The sequence below is a fragment of the Panthera onca genome, chromosome E2, assembly GCF_046562875.1.
Source record: "Panthera onca isolate mPanOnc1 chromosome E2, mPanOnc1 haplotype 2, whole genome shotgun sequence".
Lineage (NCBI taxonomy): Eukaryota > Metazoa > Chordata > Mammalia > Carnivora > Felidae > Panthera > Panthera onca.
The window spans coordinates 11190105-11209300 of NC_138353.1; the positions used below are offsets into that span (position 1 = coordinate 11190105).

At 55.7% G+C, this 19196-nt stretch overlaps 1 protein-coding gene across 5 annotated transcripts; it reads left to right on the plus strand.

Moving 5' to 3' along the window:
* Positions 1-2: 2 nt before the first annotated feature.
* On the plus strand, positions 3-16859 carry PPP1R13L (protein phosphatase 1 regulatory subunit 13 like). 5 transcript variants are annotated; one of them, XM_060651462.3, is made up of 14 exons: positions 1513-1698; positions 2661-2764; positions 5874-5960; positions 6057-6199; positions 6579-7092; positions 7182-7280; positions 7364-7455; positions 7764-8244; positions 9404-9867; positions 12865-12996; positions 13079-13212; positions 13347-13513; positions 15070-15269; positions 16280-16859. In XM_060651462.3, exons 4-14 carry the CDS (start codon positions 6065-6067, stop codon positions 16316-16318), a joined length of 2457 nt encoding a protein of 818 aa, XP_060507445.3. In that variant the 5' UTR covers positions 1513-1698; positions 2661-2764; positions 5874-5960; positions 6057-6064; the 3' UTR covers positions 16319-16859. The 5 variants fall into 5 exon arrangements, with proteins under 5 accessions (XP_060507444.3, XP_060507445.3, XP_060507442.3 ...); XM_060651459.3 differs by having other exon boundaries at positions 5874-5950; XM_060651460.3 differs by lacking the exon at positions 1513-1698 and adding an exon at positions 1744-2116 and having other exon boundaries at positions 5874-5950.
* The last annotated feature ends 2337 nt before the right edge of the window (positions 16860-19196 follow it).

Below are 19196 nucleotides of genomic sequence, written 5' to 3' on the forward strand. Positions count from 1 at the left end.
GGGGCCTCGTCCGGGAGCGCCCATGTGGCGCGGGAGCGCGGGGGTGTCGCTCGGAGTACGCTCTCTCTACGAGCAGAACTGGGGGGACTTTCCGCCTGCGCAGAGCAGACAGCCGAGGAAGACGTTCTTTTCCCGAAAATCTGCTCCCGAAAACAGCTGCCTGGCTCCTGGGCGGGAGTTAGCGCCTCATCAGGTCTCGGCGCATATCCCCCTCCATGTCTCGGACTTTAATTGCGCCAACGTCGCCTTAAAGGGGCAGCCACATTGGTAGCTTCTAACTCTTAAAGAGACAGGAAGGTCGATTGGTCTGAGATTCTTAAAGAGACAGGTAAGAGTGTAGGTTGGCAGGGCTGTGCTTTCAGTGTCACAATCCCTTCTTGGGAGGCCCAGATGCCTGGGAAATTCGGAACTTGAGTGGGACAGGTGGGAAAATGGAGAAATGGTGTAATTCCTCCGGAGGGCGTTGAAGTACCAGCCAGGGGCGGGGCTTCTGGACTCCTAGGGCGCGGGAAACCTAGAGGGAGGAGCCTGTGGGCTCCGAGGCGGGGCTTCCAGACGAGTTAATCACGCGTGGGGCGGTGCGGACTAAAGGGCGGGGTTTGTGGATCAAATGAGACATATAGATGCCCCCGAGAATTTAGTCTAGTGCGTGGGGGACCTTCCTGTAAGGCTCTGAGGAAGAGAGAGGGAGTAGAAGGCTTGAGCAGCGCCCTTTCTCTGCCGGGGGGCGCGTGTAAACAGAGGCACGCGGCCGCGGATTTGGGGGTCGCATCCACGCCCCTTTCCACAGGGACCACACCGCTTGGGGCGGCGGGCGGAGCCGCGGGACGGCGGCTAGACAGGGTGACCCGACTGCATTCCTGGCCAGTGTGTCAGAGCCACTTCCCGCCCCCTCTGCCGTGATTTCGGATCCTATTCCACAATTGGGGCGTCCCTCCTTCTCTGGGTGTGAGCGGCTTCTCAGAGCGGTGGGAGGGTCAGGGGAAGGGAACGCGTTCCCTCAGCCCGGGATCACCAGACAGTTTCCCCAGCGTGGGCGAGACTCCGGGACTGCGGGCTCGGGACTACAATTCCCAGAGGGCGCAAGGAGGGGAGACGCCCGATGTCCATCGTGGAAGCTGCTGGGGATTGTAGTCCCAGCCTAAGACTTTGGACTCTTGCTAGGAAATTGTATAAAGATCCAACCCATCCTTTTTACCGACGGGGAGATTGAGATTCAGAGACTCGAGGCGATACTGATTTAGCGAGGGTGTCTTCTCGACTTAGGGGCGGGGCATGTGAGTCTCCCCCAACCTCTAACCTTCTAACCCTTTAGTGGCGTCCAAATCTTCTTTCTAGGAGGGGGAAACTAAGCCTGGAGGGGTGGGACAGGGACTCAGGAGTCTGCCTCCTGCAGCCCCGGCGAGATTAAAGTCTGAATTCTATCTGCGTGGCCACATAGACCTCGGCTTCTGGACCTCGCCCTTCCTGTCTGTGAAATGGACTTTGGGTGATTCCCAATGGGAACCCTGCAGGACTACAAGTCCCAAGGTGCTCGAGGCGACCCCTACTCCCCCTCCTCTCTGGGACCCGCCTCCCGTCTGCCGGAGTCACGTCGTCTAACCTGTTCCCGGCGCCTGCCCCGCCCCGTCCTCCGCTCCCCGCAGCCGGAGCCGGAGCCGGAGGAAGTCCCCCGGTGCCAGGATTTGCCCCGGATCCGTGAGTTCCACCCACCCCTGGGGTCCAGCGGCTCGGGGGGAGCCCGACACCGCGTCCCTGGGAGGACTGGGAGGGGACTCGGACACCGATTCCCAGGGCGGAATTGGGCGTTCGCAGATGCCAGGGTCCTTCGAAGGAAAGAACTCATATTCACTGGGCAGAAGGAAAGGGGACCCTGATGCCGGAGTTCCTGGGGTGGAGGGCTCGGACGCCGTGGTCCTGGGGGGACGCTGGAGCTGGGACTCCCGAGTTCCACGAGTTGGGCGCTGTCGAAAGCCTGAGTCTTTGAGTAGAATTGGAGTATCAGATCCCTGAGTCTTGGGCAGCAATGACAAGACTCGGACTTCTGGACCCTGGAAAGGGCGGCCATCCCTGCCGCCCTCCAGCTGCCTTCTCGACCAAGCCTCTAGGTCTCAAGGTGGAATTAGGAGTGGGATGGGGATAGTGGAACTCGGGTCCCTGGAATGTAGCAGGACAAGCCCCCGAGGTCCCCCTGGAGGCTAGGTTCCGGCGCTCCCTACACTTTCCGGCTCTGGGGTGGGGGCGAGGAGGGGAACCGAGGCAGCTCTCCAACCTCTGTGGGGCTGCGACATCGCCAACATATCATTAACCGGGGCGTCAGACCTGCCTAACCAGAGGAGGGACCTCCACCCCAGGGCGCCCCCTGGTGGGAGCGGGATCCTCCCATTACCCCACGGAGGTGGGAAATAACTTGGGGTTTGCAGAGGGGGTTCTGGAACCCAGGGCCGAATTCCAGAAGGTAGGATTGGATTCTGGGAGGCTTGCATGCCTGGGCCCTACGCAGTCATTGCACAGAGAGGACAGGGGTAAACTGAGGCTAAGAAGTCACACAGGTAGCAGAGTTGATTGGAGTTTGGCTTCCTCCTCTTTCTGCAGCCTGTCTGGGAGACGGGATGCCATCCATTCCCACCAGATTTTCTGACTAACCTTCTCTCTCCTAGGGCTCCTCGCCCTGACCCTGAGGTGAGAAATGTCACCTCCACCCCCATCTGTCTGACCTGAGGTTGTGTGGGAGATAAGCGAGGGATAGAGGCTAATTCTGGAGGTGTGTGTCTGTCCTTGAAGCTGGGGGAGGGCAGGGACCTGCACCTCCCTCTGTCTCCCCCCTCTCTCCGCCCCCATGAGTCATGTGATGGGATTAAACAAGGGGGTGGGGGAGGAAGGGGGTTCTGATGAGAGAGGGAAGAACTTCCTAATGTCTGGGCTTGAAGGGCATTTGGTGATAGCCTGAGATGAAATTAAAAATAATAACCGTGGCTGCCAAGACAGAGCTCCCTGTGAGCCAGGCTCAGCGCTGATAGGTAGATGGGATGGTCCCCATTGTCTACAGAAGTTTCGGGCAACTGCCCAAAGGTGCTTACTGACTCCACCCCAGGGAATGACTCCTCTCTACTCCACTGGGGAAACTAAGGCTGGAGAGCAGGCACAGCCCACATCCTGGGCTTTTGCCACCTTCTCTCTGGAATCTTCTCTCTCCCCATGCACCTCTGCCTAGATTACTGGGGATGACCACTAGCCAGAACTCACTAGTGACCGGAGAGGATTGAGGGCGTAGGAAGTCGAGACTCCAGAGGTCAAAACTCATGGCTTTTAGAATCTCAGAAAGAGCCGAACGGGCTCTCTTGTTGGGAGGGGGGGAAAAAAAAAACCCAACAGATTACTCTGGGTCTTGAGCCCTCACTGTGTGCCAGATCCTATGTTATCTTAATGAACAGCCATGAAAAGTCCCTAATTAAGAATCCTATATGTGTGAACTTTATTTGGTGCCTGCATTGTTCTAAACACTGTGCCTAAATTATGTCACTCAAACCTCACACCCTTTTGAGGTGAAGGTATTAATTCCCCCATTATACACACGAGGTAACTGAGGCACAGAATATAACTAGCCCAGGGTAGAGACTTAGAGAGGGGAAAACCAAGTCCTAGAGAGGGTGGGGCCTCTCCCGGCGACAGTCAGTCCGGACGGAAATGTAGGATTTCAAGTAGGGTATTCCCAGCCTAGCCTGGCGCTCTGACTTGGTTCCCACTGCGGATGATTCCTCCAGGAAGCCCCCCGAGATCCTTAACCGCGAAGAACTTGGCTTGGCCGCGTGCACGAGGGCGGGGGAAAGGAGAGTTAGGGGTGGGAGGGGAGGGGAGGGGAGGAGTGGGAGTTGGGGTTAGAGGGTATCCTGGGGTGGATTGGAGTCCGCAGGAGGGGGAGCCGGGAGGTGGAAGTGGAGGGCAGGGACCTGGGAGCAGAGGCGCGGCCTGTACCGCCCTCGCGCCCCGCCCGCTCCCTCCCCCGCCCCCCACGCCTCGCCTGTCGCGGGAGGTGAGGCACCTGCCCGGGCCCGCAGCGCATTCCCGGGGTCTGAGCTCACTCGCTGTCCGCCTGCCCCGCCAGGTTCGGGCCGTGACCCAGAGCGCCCCCTGGCGGCCCGGACAACCCCTCTGCCCGCTCCAGCCCCGCGAGGGCCCCACGCCCAGCCTTGGCATTTCCTTAGAGCCAGAGGCTGTCAAGCATGGGATCTGAGAGCCTTAGAAATGTGGGAGTCCTGAAACCCCCAGAAGAACCTCTCACTGCCAGAATGCGCGCGCTGGAGGCCGCATGGAGTTGTCCGTTTTTGTATTTTAACAGACAAGAGCGTTTTCACGTGTGTCTGAGATTCTAAGGGCCCTGAGTTCTGATTCCTGTGGTTTCTACTTTCTGAGGCCTGAGTTCCCAGAGCCTTAATTCCTCTTGCGAATCTCTGGCCACTTGGATCCTCGCAATCGTTCTCTCTACCGTGCATTCAGCTAGACTTTCAGGACAGTGGAATCCTGGGATAGAGAGACCACAGTGCAGGAAGATGGAGACATCTAGGCTAGCAACACTGGAGAATTCTAGAATGTTCCAAAGATGGAATCTCGGACTCAGGACTTTCAGACAGTAGACTTTCAAGCTGAGAGTTTTAGGCTCTGTAGAGCTTTAAGTGCAGTCTCAAGGTCCTACCATTTCAGAATCTAGGCCTCTGAGAGATTGAAGAGGCCTCTGAGAATAGCTGACTGGCCTCCTCCTCCCACCGTTGGGGAAACTGAGGCCCGGGGAGTGGAAGGGACTTGTTGCCCAAAGTCACATGCTCCCAGCACACCCAGATGAACCACCAGCCCCAACAGGTTCTGTTCCGAGGCTTCCCAGAGGCCAGAATCAGCGTGCCCCAGCCTGCCCTGCTTCCCACGCCTGCACCTCCAAAGCTAAGGGGTTGGTGCAGACAGGGGAGGTGGCAAAGCTGGTGGGGCGTGGTGGCTACCATGGGGATGGTCCTGGCTTGACCGGTTCCTCTGAACCCGTGACCACAGCAGCCCAGCCACCTCCCTATTCTTCCTGTTAACCCTGGGTCCCTGTGAACAAGGTCTACTCTGGGGAGAGGAAGCTGAGTTGGTCCCTGCCCTGTGGGGGACTCTTCCTGTCTGGTCGAGAGGACCCAGACTCACAAGTTAGGTGCAGGTGTGAAACCTAGTACTGCCGAGTGATGTTGAACAAATGTTTCGGAGCCCCACTTTCTGGCCTGCTACACTGATCGTGACCGTCAAGTGAGGGTGCAAAGCACTCAGCTCAGTTCTCCCAGGCGGTGGCCCCTCGACAAATAGTTGTTATTTCATTTCATTATGCCCTCGAGCCACTACACAGGCCCTGGCACACACCGTAGGTGATCGGTAGGTGATCGGTAGATAATTGATGAAGGAGTGATTCAACTCTCATTAGGACTGAGATAGAGAGGTGGACAGTGAACTCTGCCCCGAGACTTCCAGGAAGATTTTAACGTTTTTATTTACTTTTGAGACCGAGAGAGAGACAGAGCATGAACGGGGGAGGGTCAGAGAGAGAGGGAGACACAGAGTCTGAAACAGGCTCCAGGCTCTGAGCTGTCAGCACAGAGCCCGACGCGGGGCTCGAACTCACGGACGGTGAGATCATGACCTGAGCCGAAGTCGGAAGCTTAACCGACTGAGCCACCCAGGCGCCCCCAGGAAGATTGGAAGGAGTTAGCATTTCCCAGCCAGGGAAGCGGAGGGGTATAGCGCTTCCAGTGGAAAAAATTAGGAGAGTAAAGGTGCCGTCCCGCTCCTCAAGGACCCCTGGCTCCCTGCGGGCCGGGTCTGAGAAGGCTCTCTCCTCACACCCCACGCAGGCGCCCCGCTTCGGCCGGCACCATGGACAGCGAGGCATTCCAGAGCACCAGGGACCTTCTGGACCTGAACTTCCAGTGTGAGCTGGGGTAGGGGGCGGGGCTTGCCCGCAAGGGGCCCTCCAGGGTAGAGGCGGGGCTCTGCCCGCACGACCCGGGTCCTTACCGCCCTTCCCTCCTGCCCAGCGCTGGCCATGAGACACATGGACCTCAAACAGATGGAGCTGGACACGGCGGCGGCCAAGGTGGATGAACTGACCAAACAGTTGGAGTCGCTGTGGTCAGACTCGCCGACGCCTGTCGGCTCACAGGCGGGAGCCCCCTCTAGGGTGAGCCTCTTCGCCTTGGTCCCCACCTTGGCCCCCAAAGCCAGCTTCTTTCTGCCTGGAGTTCTGTCGCATGGGATTATAGAGTCTGTGGGCTATTTAAGGGCACCGGAAGGCGGGGACCAGTAGAAATGGACATCTAACAGGACCCTCGGAAGAACAGGGCCTTTTCCTAAGCGGCAGAAAGGCACACTGTATGGGCTAGCCTCGGCCCCAATTTCAGGGCTGTCTCACCAGTACCCCTCACCAGGGCTCCCTGTGCCTGAATCTCCAGCGCCGGTCTAACTCCCCCGCGTGAATTTTCGATGACCTCTTTTGATCTTCTACTAACCCCCTCGACTAATGTCTCCTTTGCCCCCTCAATGTGCGGGCCTCCCCACAGCTGTCCCGGTACAGCTCCAGCCCGGTCCCCGAGCACTTTAGCAGCCGTGGGTCTCCCCGGAAGGCGGCCAGCGACGGCGCAGACACCTCCTCTTTCGGACGCTCCGAGAACGCCCCGGCTTTGCTCCCCTACAGCCCGCTGTCCCCTAAAGGCCGGCCTTCGTCACCGCGCACCCCGCTCTACCTGCAGCCGGATGCCTACGGCAGCCTGGACCGCGCGCCCTCGCCCCGGCCCCGCGCCTTCGATGGCGCAGGCGGCCCCCTCGGCCGTGCGCCCTCCCCGCGGCCCGGATCGGGCCCGCTCCGCCAGCAGGGTCCCCCCACGACCTTCGACTTCCTGGGCCGCACCGGCTCCCCGCGTGGCAGCCCCCTGGCCGAAGGGCCCCAGGCCTTCTTCCCTGAGCGCGGGCCCTCGCCACGCCCCCAGACCTCAGCCTACGATGCGCCTGTCGCTTTTGGGAGCCCCCTACTGGGCGCGGGCGGCAGCGCTTTCGCCCCGCCTCTGCGCGCTCAAGGTGAACCAGGGGCCCTATTTGGGGGATGGGAGGGACGCGGGCCTGGGACCAGCCTCCCGCCATATCCCCCATTTGCAACTTCTCCCTAGACGACTTAACGCTGCGCCGGCGGCCCCCCAAAGCCTGGAATGAGTCTGACCTGGACGTGGCGTACGAGAAGAAGCCTTCGCAGACAGCGAGCTATGAACGTGAGTGGTGGGAGGCCAGAGGAGCGGAGGGGGGTGGGGGGCGGAGAGGTGTCCCCCAGACCCTAATGACTCCCGCCTTGCAGGCCTGGACGTCTTCTCGCGGCCTGCTTCGCCAGGCCTGCAGCTGTTACCCTGGAGAGAAAGCAGCCTGGACGGGCTGGGGGCCACCAGCAAGGTGAGAGGCTGCCGGGGAGGGGGCTGGTGGGCAGGGGCCAGGAATGAGGCTAGGACCAGCTCCCACTCCCGGCTGCACCCCCCAGTTTCCGTGCCTTCCACCCTAAGCTCTTCCTTCTTCATCCTGGATTTCTGCCCCTCTCCCTGACCCTCTCTTTCCCTCACCCCCTCTGCCTTCCCTCCCCTTCTCTCCCTTCTGACCTTCTACCCTTACCTCCCTCCCCCTTCTGCCTCCTCCTTTATCATTCTTTGTCCCTAACTTCCTCCCACCTGAGCCCCTTCTTTCCTCCTTGCCTCTTTCTCCCCCAGGACAACCTCACCAGTGCCACTCTGCCCCGAAACTACAAGGTCTCCCCTCTGGCCAACGACCGGCGTTCCGATGTGGGCGGCTACCGCAGATCCCTGGGCTCCGCGGGGCCATCAGGCACTTTGCCCCGCAGCTGGCAGCCTGTTAGCCGCATCCCCATGCCTCCTTCCAGCCCCCAGCCCCGCAGTGCCCCGCGCCAGCGTCCCATCCCCCTCAGCATGATATTCAAGCTGCAGAATGCCTTTTGGGAGCACGGGGCCAGCAGGGCCATGCTCCCGGGCTCCCCCATCTTCTCCCGAGCACCCCCGCCTAAGCTGCCTCCCCAGCCCCAGGTGCCCCTTCAGCCCCAGCCTCCCCCCCAGCCCCAGCCCCAGCCTCTGCCCCAGCCCCAGCCCCAGCCCCAGCCCCAGCCTCAGCCCCAGCCTCAGCCCCCCGCCCCAGCCCCCCAACCTCCCCAACAAACTTGGGCCCCTGTGAGCGAAGGTGAGTCAACAGTGGGGGGGGGCCCAGAGGGCTGGTTAGAGGGAGGACACTTGGCTGGAGACCAGAACAGCTGGGGGAGACATCACAGCCAAACACCCGTTTCCGGACATTGTCCCTACAGAGAGCTAGGCTACAGGAGCTTGGGAATTTGCTCGGGAGCTAGGGACAGCACAGTGGTTAAGCATGGACCCTGGAATCTGACTGCCTGGCTCTGTGCTGTGTGACCTCGGGCAAGTCACTTAACCTCTCTGGACCTCAATTTCCTTGAGTGTAAAAGGTGATAGAGCCCATCTCACTCAGATATGGTATTAGATTATTTAATCCGTATAAAGTCATTAAAATAGGGCCTGATGTATAGGAAGTTCTCGATAGCTATTGTATTATAATCATTAACGTGTGTGTGTGTGTGTGTGTGTGTGTGTGTGTGTGTGTGTGACTAGCACAGAGCCTAGAGTGAAAGCGAAATGGGTTTAGAGCTCCTTTCCACCACGGACTTGCTATATGACTCAGGATACATGAGCTAACCTATCCGAGCTTCTGTTTTGTCATCTGTGAAGACAGATTAATAGTCTCTACCTCGTAGATTGTGATGGGCGTTCAGTGGAGTAAGTAATGTGTGTACGGAGTGATCGTTACTATTTCTACCTGCTCTAGACGCTCTGATAGAGAGGGATCAGACCAAGAAGAGACCATCAAGCGCCAGGATTGAGTATTCTGCCTGAGAGGGTAGGCGAGGAAGGTCTTAGAATCTTCGAAAGTCAAATCTATCACGATGGCAGGGGCACACGATTCAGAAGTCAGAGAGCACTGAGTTCAAATCCCAAGCATGTGGCTTTGGGCAACTGACCACCCCCTCTGAGGCTCAGCTTCTCTTTCTGTAATAAGAAGATGATAGTAATACCTACCTCACAAAGTAGTGGTGAGAATTCAGTAAGGCAGGCGCGGAAAGCACCAGGCGCGTGCTAAGCACTCGACACGTGGGAGATGTCACAATTGGATGGTATTCGCCGCTCATGGAAAGTAGCCCAGAGACAGCAAGGAACTGCCCCGGGGTCACACAGCAAATCAGATGCTGGCTGCAGGTCCTGGAGGTTGTGGGGAGGGCGTCTTGGGGTTCTCCCAGGGATTCACCCTCTGATGGGCTTCTTGTTCCTTCTAGGCTCTCCCAAACCTCCCCCTGAGCTGGAGCCAGAGCCGGACCTGGAAGGGCTGCTGACGCCAGTGCTGGAGGCCGGGGACGCAGATGAAGGCGCTGTAACTCGGCCCCTCAGCCCCACGAGGCTGCAGCCAGCACTGCCACCCGAGGCACAGTCGGTGCCCGAGCTAGAGGAGGTGGCCCGGGTGCTGGCAGAGATACCCCGGCCCCTCAAACGCAGGGGCTCCATGGAGCAGAGCCCAGCTGTGGCCCTGCCCCCCACCCACAAGAAACAATACCAGCAGATCATCAGCCGCCTCTTCCATCGCCACGGGGGGCCCGGGGGGCCCGGGGGGCCTGAGCCCGACCTGTCCCCCATCACTGAGGCGTCCGAGGCCAGGGCAGGGCCCCCTGCTCCTGCCCCACCAGCTCCCGTACCACCCCCGGCCCTGCCCCAGCTCAGCCCATCAGACCAGCTACAGAGCATGGTAAGTAACACAGGAGGAAACAGGGGTATGTTAGCACAGGGAAGCGCCCTTTCCCTTTTAGGGCAGAACCTGGACCTGGCACACATCACATCTGCCTCTTCCAACTGGCCAGGAACCCAGGTGCAAGGGAGGCTGGGAAATGTAGTCTTTAATCTAGGCGCGCCTGCGTTCTGATGACAGGGAGGACGTATACGGGGAGGCATTCGGAAGCCTTGGCCACACAGAGACTTTCTCTGCTCCTCTCCGATAACCTGCCCCCCCGAGGGCATCCCTTCGGGAATCTTGGGAGTCTTACAACCTGGAAATGAGTGTATCTTGGCACAACAGCGGGTCTATTCCGGGACCTGAAAAGCCTGCCTGAATCAAAGTATTCCCCGTTTCTCTCCCCGGTTGCTGCACAGGCTCATGTCTGCATTCTCTGGGGATCCGCTCTCTCCTCTCAGACCTCAGCAAGCCTGTGCCATGGCTAGAAATGCGCCCCCACCCAAGACCCCAAATGACCTCTGAGTTCACGCCCATGGTGTCCTCGGACGCCACTCAGAGCTTCTTTCATTCAAAACTGCAAGAGCAAGTCTCTGGTCCCTGAGGCTGTGGGTGTCGTGATTAAGTTCATCAGCTGCAGAGCTGGGCTGCCTGGGTTCAAATCCCAGCTCCACGGCATTTATCAGCTGTGCAACCTGAGGCAAGATACTTAGCCTCTCTGGACGTCAGTTTCTTCATCTGTAAAATGGCGGGGTCGGGGCGGGGGGGGGGGGGGGGGGGGGGTGGGCGCGGAGAATAACCACAGGGTCGCTGTAAGGATTCAGCACGTAGTGCTTAGAATAGTGCCTGGCACTTAACTGGTAACTACTATTATCATTGTTAGCTTTTGACCGGGGGATGGATGGTCTCCTGCTGAATTTGGTCCAGTCCCTGCATCTTGGCTTGGGGTGGGCGGGTGTAGTCACATAGAACAGTCCTGTTCCCTCAGTGTGGATGGACGGAGAGAGGGGAACGATTCCCGGAGAAGAAGCAGGGACCGGATAGACACCCCAAAATGCCTATTCCCAAGCCCCCCTGGGGGCGGAGCCAAGATTCAGGATCTTAAAATCAAGAATGGAAGAATGACAACGTCTTGAAATGACCTCATCATAGAATCACAAAGTCTTGGCCACAGAGAGACCTGAAAACTCACAGAATTCAAGAGTTAAATCTTGTTATCAGTCTCAGAACAGTGAAATTTCAGAACCCTCGGGCACTGAAGTTTTGAAGAACAGGATCTTAGCATTTAAGTCAGTAACACACCAGGAAATCACAGATTAGTGCACGAATACGCTGTAATACAGAATTCTATTTTTTTTTAAGATTTTATTATTTTATTTTATTTTTCATTCATTTTTTTGGTAATGTTTATTTATTTTAGAAAGACAGAGAGACACAGCATGAGCAGGGAAGGGGCAGAGAGAGAGAGGGAGACACAGGATCCGAAGCAGGCTCCAGGCTTTGAGCTGTCAGCACAGAGCCCGACGCGGGGCTCGAACTCACAAACCGTGAGATCATGACCTGAGCCAAAGTCATGCGCTTAACCGACTGAGCCACCCAGGAGCCCCTTTTTATTTTATTTTATTTTATTTTATTTTATTTTAAAGAGGGGGTAGGAAAGGGGCAGAGGGAGAGAGAGAATCTCAAGCAATCTCCACGCCCAGCACAGAGCCTGATGTGGGATTCGAACCCACAACTCTGGGATCATGACGCTAGCTGAAATCAAGAGTCAGATGCTCAACCAACCGAGCCACCCAGGTGCCCCAAAGATTTTATTTTATTTTTTACATTTTTTAAATGTTTTATTTTTATTTTTGAGAGACATAGTATGAGCAGGGGAGGGGCAGAGAGAGAGGGAGACAGAATTCGAAGCAGGCTTCAGGCTCTGAGCTGTCAGCACTGGGCCCCACTTGGGGCTCGAATTCACAAACTGTGACATCATGACCTGAGCTGAAGTCGGACACTTAACTGAGCCACCCAGGCACTTCCAAAGATTTTATTTTTTTAAGTAATCTCTACACCCAACATGGGGCTTGAACTCACAAACCCAAGATCAAGAGTTGCATGGTTTACACACTGAGCCAAGCAGGTGCCTCCAGAATTATATTTTAAATGAACATTTTCCACTAGAAAGGAATACACAAACACCATACTAAGCAGGAGGAAATAGATAAAAGAATAAAGAGGCCAAAATCACAGCGGTCAGAGAGAACAAGGATTAACACTGAGTATCTCCTTCCAATCTTTTGGAAGAAATTCTAAACTTAAAATATTAAAGTTCCCAATCATAGAATCTTGGGAATGTGACATCCTGGGTCTTCAGCAATTTGAAATGGCATGGCTTAGCATTCCTGGACTCAACATTGGAAATCTGACATATAGCTGCACATCAGAGAATTTTGGAAACCAGTGGCTCTTGGGATCTCCGAATTCCAGGATCTTGACATCATTGACATCAAAGACCAGAATCACAAATGCTATGTGCTCAGAATAAACGAATCTTGTAGGATACTTGAACATCAAAAACAAGAAAGCAGAAGGAATAATAGGATAAATATTCTAATTCCGAACATCCGGAATTAACACTGGGCAACCTGTTGTCTGTGCGTTTCACAGCATTTATGTTTTATAAAAGAAATAAGACTGCGGGTGGGTTGACTATCTGGCTTCCACAATCAACAACTCCATGGTCTCCCAGCTTCCTCTCAGTTCTCAGGGCCCAGGATTCCATAATCACCAGATTCCCTGACAATTGTAGGGAACCAGAGGCTGTAGAACTGAGGGATCCTACCCCCGCCCCGCCCCCACCCCGCCCTCTGGACTCAGGCTCTGTACCTCCCTGTCCTCCAATCCCAGCCTTCACCTCTGTCTAGTTGGACGACCTGGGGCAGCTACCGTCGTCTATTTTCCCCTTTGAGTAACGGGTATATTAACAAACTCTCCCAAGTCACTGAAGCCCCCCTCCCTGTCCCCCAGGAGACGCGCTCGGTGCTGCGGAAGGCGGGCTCCCCGCGCAAGGTCCGCCGCGCCCGCCTCAACCCGCTTGTGCTCCTGCTGGACGCCGCGCTGACCGGGGAGCTGGACGTGGTGCAGCAGGCAGTGAAGGAGGTGAGTGTTGCCGAAGTGCAGGGCCGGCGGGGTGGAGGCTGGGGGACGCGGGACTGAGTCTCTGCGTCCCCCGTCCGCCCAGATGAACGACCCGAGCCAGCCCAACGAGGAGGGCATCACGGCTCTGCACAACGCCATCTGCGGCGCCAACTACCCCATCGTGGACTTCCTCATCGCGGCTGGGGCCAACGTCAACTCCCCTGACAGCCACGGCTGGTGAGCCCAGACCCGCACGGGGCCGGGGGGGGGGGGGGGGGGGCGGGAGGGGGGCAGGACGGCGCTGCGGGTTAACGCACCTGCAGGGGGCGGGGGGCGCGTGCACGGCCTCTCACGCACGCCTCCCCACCTAGGACACCTTTGCACTGCGCCGCGTCCTGCAACGACACCGCGATCTGCACGGCGCTTGTGCAGCACGGCGCAGCAATCTTCGCCACCACGCTCAGCGACGGCGCCACGGCGATCGAGAAGTGCGACCCCTACCGCGAGGGTTACGCCGATTGCGCCACTTACCTGGCAGGTGCGAGGCAGCGCTGGGACACCTCGGTGGGAGGAAGGGGGTCGTGGGGACTGGGCCACGCAGCTAGCAGTCGGGGAGGGGAAGGAGGCAGGCCGCCAATCACAGGAGAGAAGACGTGGGGGCTGCACCAATCAAGTGGCAGGATCGCAGCAGAAGGGCAGTGGGACGGACCACCCAGGGGTGGGGTGGGGGACAGGGCCTCCCACCCGGCAGGTGCAAGCTGGGTGTGTGGGGTGAGCAGACTGCGCCAACCTCGAGGGATGCGGGGACATGGGCACTCTGCCATGCAGGCTGGACCCCTGTGCGGATATGAGCGGTCTTGCAAATGGCACTGCTCACCTGCTTTCTCGCGTGCTGGCGTGGGCGGTTGGACGTTCCAACTATGCCATCTGCCTGGCATAGGGCTGAGCAGGTGAGCTGTGCTGCCAGTGGGAGATACAGTGCCACACAGCTGGCAGGTGAGCAAGCCATGGCTTCTGGGGAGGGGCTTGGGGACTCTTCCGCGTGTAGTGAGCCGTGAGGCTTACCTCACGAGAGGGGCCACATCATCTAACCAGGTGACGGGAGGAAGTAGGCAGCAATGGCATGGGGGTGTGAATAGCCTCTGTATTGCACACCCGGGCAAACTGTATCATAGGGTGGGGTTGGGGACATCACAGAGTCGGCGTCAGGTAGGCTCTAGGACCTGGGGGTGGGACAGTATTTTTGAGAGGTGAGCCTCTACACGACAGCCTGCTGTCTGTGCCACCCGGCGGCAGAAAGTGGACAGGGGCCACGGGGCTTATGGTGAGCAAGGGCAGACGGGGAGTGCCCTGTCGTCGGGCCATTACACCTCTGGGCAGGTAGGTGGAGCCTATGAGATGTGAAGACCGTAGGCTCCGCCTGGGAGAGTTCGGGAGGGGAGGAGAAACTGGAACACAGTGGACTGAACCACTGGAGAGAGGGGGCATGCTGGACTGTACCATTGGGAAAGGGGGTTAAATTCTTGAGGGAAATTGTACCCCTTAAGGGGGGGCAGAGGCGGGGGCGGGTGGGCTGTACCCTCGGGAGAAGTTATCGCATCCTCTTTGGAGACTTTGCCCCTCGGGGAGGGGGAAGCCATGTGGACTCGCCATCTGGAAAGGGGGAGATGGGACCACTTAAGGGGGAGGAAGGGAAAGGCTGTACCATCGGAAGGAGGGGTTGAGAAGAGAGACTGTAAACTTAAGTAGGGGAGGGGGGTGGTGCACGGACGACTGTACCTCTGGGAGGGACTTAACGATGTACGGGAGGGGTGGGGACCACTGATCTTGCCTTGGGGTTGGACACCCAGTTGGATGCACCCCGATGTTCTCGAATTTTAGAGACTGCGGGGCCCTGGCGGCCAACTCCAGCTCAGGCGCCCGGCTCTAGGCGGGGAGACACAGCTTTGCAGGTGGCTCATCCCTCAGCTGGGGCGGCGCCAAATCCCAGGGACTTTCCCTGTCCTCGGCGTGTCTCGTGTCCCTGAGTGTCCTTGCCCCCCCCCCTCCCCCCCTCCCCCGTGCGCTCACGATCCCTGCCGTTTTATGTTTCAGACGTGGAGCAGAGTATGGGGCTGCTGCACAACGGCGTCGTGTACGCCCTCTGGGACTACAGCGCCGAGTTCGGGGACGAGCTGTCCTTCCGGGAGGGCGAGTCTGTCACCGTGCTGCGCAGGGACGGGCCAGAGGAGACAGACTGGTGGTGGGCCTTGCTGCATGGCCAGGAGGGCTACGTACCTCGTAACTACTTCGGGGTGAGCCGGGAAGAGAGGTTGTGGGGGCCTCCTGGGGCTATTTGGGGGAAAGGGGTGATTACACGGGAAAAAGAGGGGCAAGAGGGACAGTCCATTATACCGGGGCGGGGGGGGGGGCGGCGAGGGAGGTCAGAAGAACCCATTAGGGTTCGTGGGGACACGAGGAAAAGCCCATTATAGTAACGCGAGAGGTAAAGAAAAGCCCCCTCCTCACGGCCTTTCGTGGGGGAACTCCCCAGCGCTGCCTTAGTAGCTTGAGCAGAACTCAATCAAATATTTTTATTATCATCCCTAATAATATTACTGGGAGGTAAGGAAGAATTTTTTGTTTTTCAGTTTTAATGTTTATTTATTTGTTTTGAGAGAGAGCGCAGGGGAGGGGCAGAGAGAGAGGGAGAGCGAGAGACTCCCAAGCCGGATTGCACTCTCACCAAGAGTCGGGTGCCCAACCAACTGAGCCACCCAGGCGCCCCAAGGAAGAATGTATTTTAGCCAAGGGAAGGGGTGAAAAATACCCTGTTAGTAACGGGGGATGTTACAGACGCGTATGTTACTGGCCTGGGGGCGGGGCAGGTTTCCCTACACCGCACTGGGCAGGGAGAGAAGACTCCATTAGTAAAACTATGGTAGGGTTGCGGGAGGTTCTAGTCAAGGGAGGAGACCAGGAAGATCCCATTATATTTCCAGGGGAGAAGATTCCTTTAATTGGGGGACAGGTGGAGGCGGGTCCCAACCAGACCCCATGGGGGCAGTAGGTGTTTCCTTCGTGGCCGAATGGAAAACTCCATTCCATTTCATCACCTGGGCGGCTGACCTAAGGCATCATCTGGTGCTTGGTCGTGACAGGGACCTCGGGGATTCTGAGGTGGTTTGGGAGATGCCGGAGTCCTCGGAAGGGAGGGGAGGGTGGAGACGGCCCACCTGTTTCGGGGGCGGGTGACTCCATTAAGTTTGGGGGTGGGACGAGGGAGTGAGAGTTCCTGGTGTCTAAAGATCCTGTCTTCCCTCAGCTCTTCCCCAGGGTGAAGACCCAGAGGAATAAGGTCTAGCTGGAGAGGAGGACGTTTCCAGGGGAGACAGGAGGAAGCGTCCCTGCCTTTGCTCCAGACCTGTCCCTCAGTAACTGCTGCCTCTCCTTGGGCCCCAAGCCCTACAGGGGTGGGGTCCTCACCTCCAGCTCTCTGCTTCCCCGGAAGCCCAGGGGAGAAGGAGAACCTCAGCCTAGAAACTGTCATAGCCCTGGGAGGTCACGATGGGGCTGGGAATCATTGGAGGCAAGAGACACCCCCCCTCCCCTCCATTTGTCAAATCAGATTCCGTCCCAAGTGCCTCCTATTCCTGCTGCCACCCCCTCCCACCCCCTCGACACAAGCCAACACCCCAGCCTAGGAGAGCCTGCGATGTGTCGCCTCCACTGGATTTCCCTGGGAGTCACCTCTGCCCCCACCTCCCCAGGGCTAGGAGAGACACCCTGGTCTCTACCCGGACCCCTGCCACCGCCTCTCCCCAGTCAAGTGCCTTCACGAAGTGCTGGTTTTATAACCAGATGGGGAAGTTTTTCCTTATAAATAAAGGTAGTTTGCACAGGAATTGGCTCCTCTCTCTTCGGATCCCCTTCTGACTTAATAAGAGCTCATCATTGTTACTGTATTTTCACACCAGTATTCAGGTAGCCCCTTTCTAAGGGATTTCTCCCTCCTGTAAATCTAATCCTTCCTCCTCCAAGCACCCCTGCGTCTTTTGTCTGTTTTCTTTGGTGGGGGGCGGGGGCCTTTTTGGTGTTTGGGGGTTTTGTTTGTTTTGGTAGTGTCTTGCTCTTTCATATTTTGGATTCTTCCTTTATGTCTTTAACCATTTTAAGCTTAGTTATTTTATAATGTATGTTTGATAATACTATCATCTGAACTTTGGAGCCATCTAGTTCTAGAATTTGCTGGGTCCCGATTTGGATTCTGTGTCTCCCTCCCTCTCTGTCCCTCCTCCGCTCATGCTCTATCTCCTTTTCTCCCTCTTAAAAATAAGTAAACATGAAAAAATAAATAAATTTTAAAAAAGGGGTGCCTGGGTGGCTCAGTCGGTTAAGCATCCAACTTCGGCTCAGGTCATGATCTCACGGTTCGTGGGTTCCAGCCCCACCTTGGGCTCTGTGCTGACAGCTCAGAGTCTGGAGCCTGCTTCGGATTCTGTGTCTCCCTCTCTCTCTGCCCCTCCCCCGCTTGCATTCTGTCTCTCTCTGTCTCTCAAAAATGAATAAACGTTAAATAGTGTTTTTAATTAAATAAAAATTAAGGATTGTTTCTCAGTCACACTGGCCACTTTTCTCGTGCTCAGTAGCTGTGCGTGGCTGGTGCCTACCATTTTGGGCAGTGCAGATGGAGAACATTTTCATTATCCCAGAAAGTTCTCTCGGATACAGCTGATACACAGCATTTCTAGAAGCTCCATGGTGCCTCTTTGCAGTTAACCACAGTTGGGACTTTTATCACTACTGATTAGTTTTCGTGAATATACTTTAAAAATCAAACTGTACTGGGGCACCTATCTGGCTCAGTCAGAAGAACATGAGATTCTTGGTCTTGGGGTTGTGAGTTTGAGCTCCATGTTGGGTATTAGAGATTACTGAAAAAAGAAATCAAACTGTACTAAAATATGAAAAAAAACCCAGTCCTATGTACTATCCTTTCCCCACTCCCCTCTGCTCGCCAGAGGCAACCACTTTCAACGACTTTACCAGTTTCTTCTAGTATTTTCTTCCATGTTTCTAAATATGCTGACACTGCTATTTCGTGATAGCCAATTTTAGACATTCTCTACTGACTTCCTACTACAGTAGGTGAGGCTTGAGCTCGTGCTGACCCAGTTTCCCTCTCCCAACGAAATCATGTCATAATTTTTATATCAATGTTTTTTACAATATATGTAAATGTTTTCATTGCAGAGCCATGTAATATACTAGCATTTTCTTTCTCAAACTTTAAAATTGAGAATTAAGAATTACCTTAATTTTAGATGCACCTATATATACTTAATATTTTTCTTTTTCTTTCTAAAAAAATGTTTATTTATTTTGAGGGGGGAGGGGCAGAGAGAGGGAGAGAGAGAATCCTAAACAGGCTCCATGCTGTCAGTATAGAGCCTGTCATGGGGCTTGAACTCATGAACCATGAGATTATGACCTGAGCCAAAATCAACAGTCAGAGGGTTAATGACTGAGAGCCACCCAGGCGACCCTGCAGTCCTCTTTTAATATAATCTGGACTTGCTGCTCTCCAGGCCTGTGCTAAGCTATCCTGGGATTTCCCCGAGTTGGACACTATTTCCTGGATTCCAGGTCTTTGTCTTTTTTCGTTGACTCTTCATTTCGGTGGAGCACATCCTCCAATTGTTCCCTTAAAAGAGTGAAGAAGAGGTAAATATTTTTGGGTTCTTACAAAACTAAACATGTCTTCATTCTATCCTCCCACATTATTATAGTTTGGCTGGGTATAAAATTCTAGGTTGGAAATACATGTATCCTTTTCCATTCAAATCTGTATGCACCCTGAGTTGGAATGCAATTTTAGATAACAAGGGAAAACTGTTTTTCCCCTCAGATTTGTTTGCATTCTCCCTTTCCTTTGAACTTATATTTGACTTTTTATTTTTTTTTTTGCTAGCTTTTTTTTTCTTCTTTTTTTCTGAGAGCTTTTGTGATCTTCCCTCTTTCTCTGGTTCTAAAAATTCACAAAGATATGCCTTACTGTAGTCTTTATTCATTAATCATTCTGACCTTAAGTCTGTTCTTTCAATCTGGAGATTGAACACCCTTTGGTTCTGAGACATTTTCTTTGTACATTATGTGTGCTGATTTCTTCCCCTTCATTTGCTTGCTCTTTTTCTGGAATCTTCATTATTATGGATGTTCAATCTTCTGAGTTGAGCCTTCAA

Coding starts and splice junctions, on each gene's coding strand:
- PPP1R13L (XM_060651461.3), top strand. CDS start 5,896: ATGGACAGCGAGGCATTCCAGAGCACCAGGGACCTTCTGGACCTGAAC. Junction 5,951..6,056: donor TCTGGACCTGAACTTCCAGT/GTGAGCTGGGGT, acceptor CCTCCTGCCCAG/CGCTGGCCATGAGACACATG. Junction 13,213..13,346: donor TCCCCTGACAGCCACGGCTG/GTGAGCCCAGAC, acceptor CTCCCCACCTAG/GACACCTTTGCACTGCGCCG.